Source organism: Pundamilia nyererei, unplaced genomic scaffold (assembly GCF_000239375.1).
Source record: "Pundamilia nyererei isolate P.nyererei 1_Seehausen unplaced genomic scaffold, PunNye1.0 scaffold00001, whole genome shotgun sequence".
Lineage (NCBI taxonomy): Eukaryota > Metazoa > Chordata > Actinopteri > Cichliformes > Cichlidae > Pundamilia > Pundamilia nyererei.
The window spans coordinates 5702192-5703871 of record NW_005187402.1 but is presented as its reverse complement, the minus strand read 5'-3'; the positions used below and the strand labels follow the sequence as shown (position 1 = coordinate 5703871).

Sequence of the window (1680 nt, the reverse complement as noted above, 5' to 3'; positions counted from 1 at the left end):
CCCTGTGCTTATTATACCTTCATGTTTACACTTTAAATCATTTCCAGTCTCAGTTCTTCTCCAAGCTCCAATAAAATCAAATTGTTACTGTTCATACATAATTACCTGACAGGCTTTTGCGCCTACACACTTGAACTGACAGCTTTCAGTGTGAACACCCAAACCGTCATGAAATTCTTCCCACTTCAGATGTGTCACCTGCACTCTGGCTGACATGAGAACTCCAAGTGACGTTTAAGTGTCTTAATGACGACTGGATCAACAAATGTAGCGCTCACTTCGACTTCAGCTGATATTGGAACAATTAAATATGGCACTTAATTAGACTGAAGTGATTACGGCTGCAACTTGAATGAATTATTTTGTCTGTAGTTGTTCAGTGGTGGGCATGCGACGTAATGTTGAACAGTTTCTAAACTTTTTTTTGTTTGTTTTAAATTGTGTGGCCTTGCAGTGATCAGAACTATGTGATCAGCTTCGTGGTTCCCAATCAGAAAAAGCTCACAGAACTGGCCAAACAGAGGAGCATAGAGGGGACATGGGAGGAGATCTGCACTAATCCTGAAATGGAAAGCGAGGTCCTGAAGGCGATCAAGGAGGTCGCCACTAACAGTAAGAGTCTTTTCACAGCATTGCGATAATAGAAGCTTTGCAAGTTTTGCTTTCATCCATACTTTGTCCAAACGTGCCTGAACATCACTTTCCTTCCTTGTAGTTAAACTCCAGAGATTTGAGATTCCAGTGAAGGTGCATCTGAGTCCAGAGCCGTGGACGCCTGAAACGGGCCTAGTCACAGATGCATTCAAGTTGAAGAGGAAAGAGCTGAAGAACCACTATCTCCATCACATAGAGAGAATGTATGGGAGGAAGTAACTTCCAGCAGGCCCACACCACCCAGGAGTTACTGCTTTCACCATAACCACGATTTTGATGTGCAAATATTCCTCTGGTTACAAAGCTGTAGTTTATTTGTGTTCCACAGCTTCAGAGAAAAGCGTAAGCTATAAATAGTTGTAGCCGTTTATCCGTGTGTGTGTGAATGTGTGAGAAGTTGTGTTTGTAAGAGATGCACCAAAGTGTCAGTTTTTGTTATTAGAAGGGTGAAAGGCTATTGCAGCTCTCAACTGCCATCCATTGGAAATTGCTGGGACTCTTATTTGTAGCTGTTAGAAACGGCACCTTCGGTCCACATGTTGCTTAAGTCTTGCTGCTGCTTTCATTGAAAATGTTTCAAAAAATAAAGGAAAAAAATGCGACCATGATCAGAGGCATGTCATGCTGTTTTGTAAAGTTGGAGTACTGATGTTAAGGTGCCTTCAGTCTGCAGTTCTCATGTAGTCGAGCAGAGGTGGTAGCTAGACAGTAAAAAAGAAAAGTTACAAAAAAGGCTGAATGCCCTGTTTACTTGAAAGGAAAAATACTCCCCACCGCAGACACATCGACACGATCAAGAGCATTTACAGTCGTTTGTCCGTGTCTGTGTATTTAGCTTTGATTTTGTTTCTTACCTGTTTTATTTATGCTTTAATGTTATTTTAATGGTTTGTTAAGAAAGGAAGACCAAAATGTGTTGGCCTAAATGACTCAGGAAGACAGACAAATGTTTTAATATATGAAGTTGTCAAATGTGGGGTATAGAAACATTTTGACAAATGTTTGTAGGCACCTTATTAAAAAAAA

General features: G+C 40.6%; 1 protein-coding gene across 1 annotated transcript in view; it reads left to right on the top strand.

The window, feature by feature from the left end:
* The window catches only part of acsl4a (acyl-CoA synthetase long chain family member 4a), a 9503-nt gene extending 7829 nt beyond the window's left edge, over window positions 1-1674 (top strand). Inside the window, exons 14-15 of the mRNA XM_005719560.1 lie at window positions 455-612; window positions 716-1674. Of these exons, the coding sequence (XP_005719617.1) occupies window positions 455-612; window positions 716-873 (316 nt within the window). The 3' untranslated portion in view covers window positions 874-1674. The remainder of the gene's footprint in view (window positions 1-454; window positions 613-715) is intronic.
* The last annotated feature ends 6 nt before the right edge of the window (window positions 1675-1680 follow it).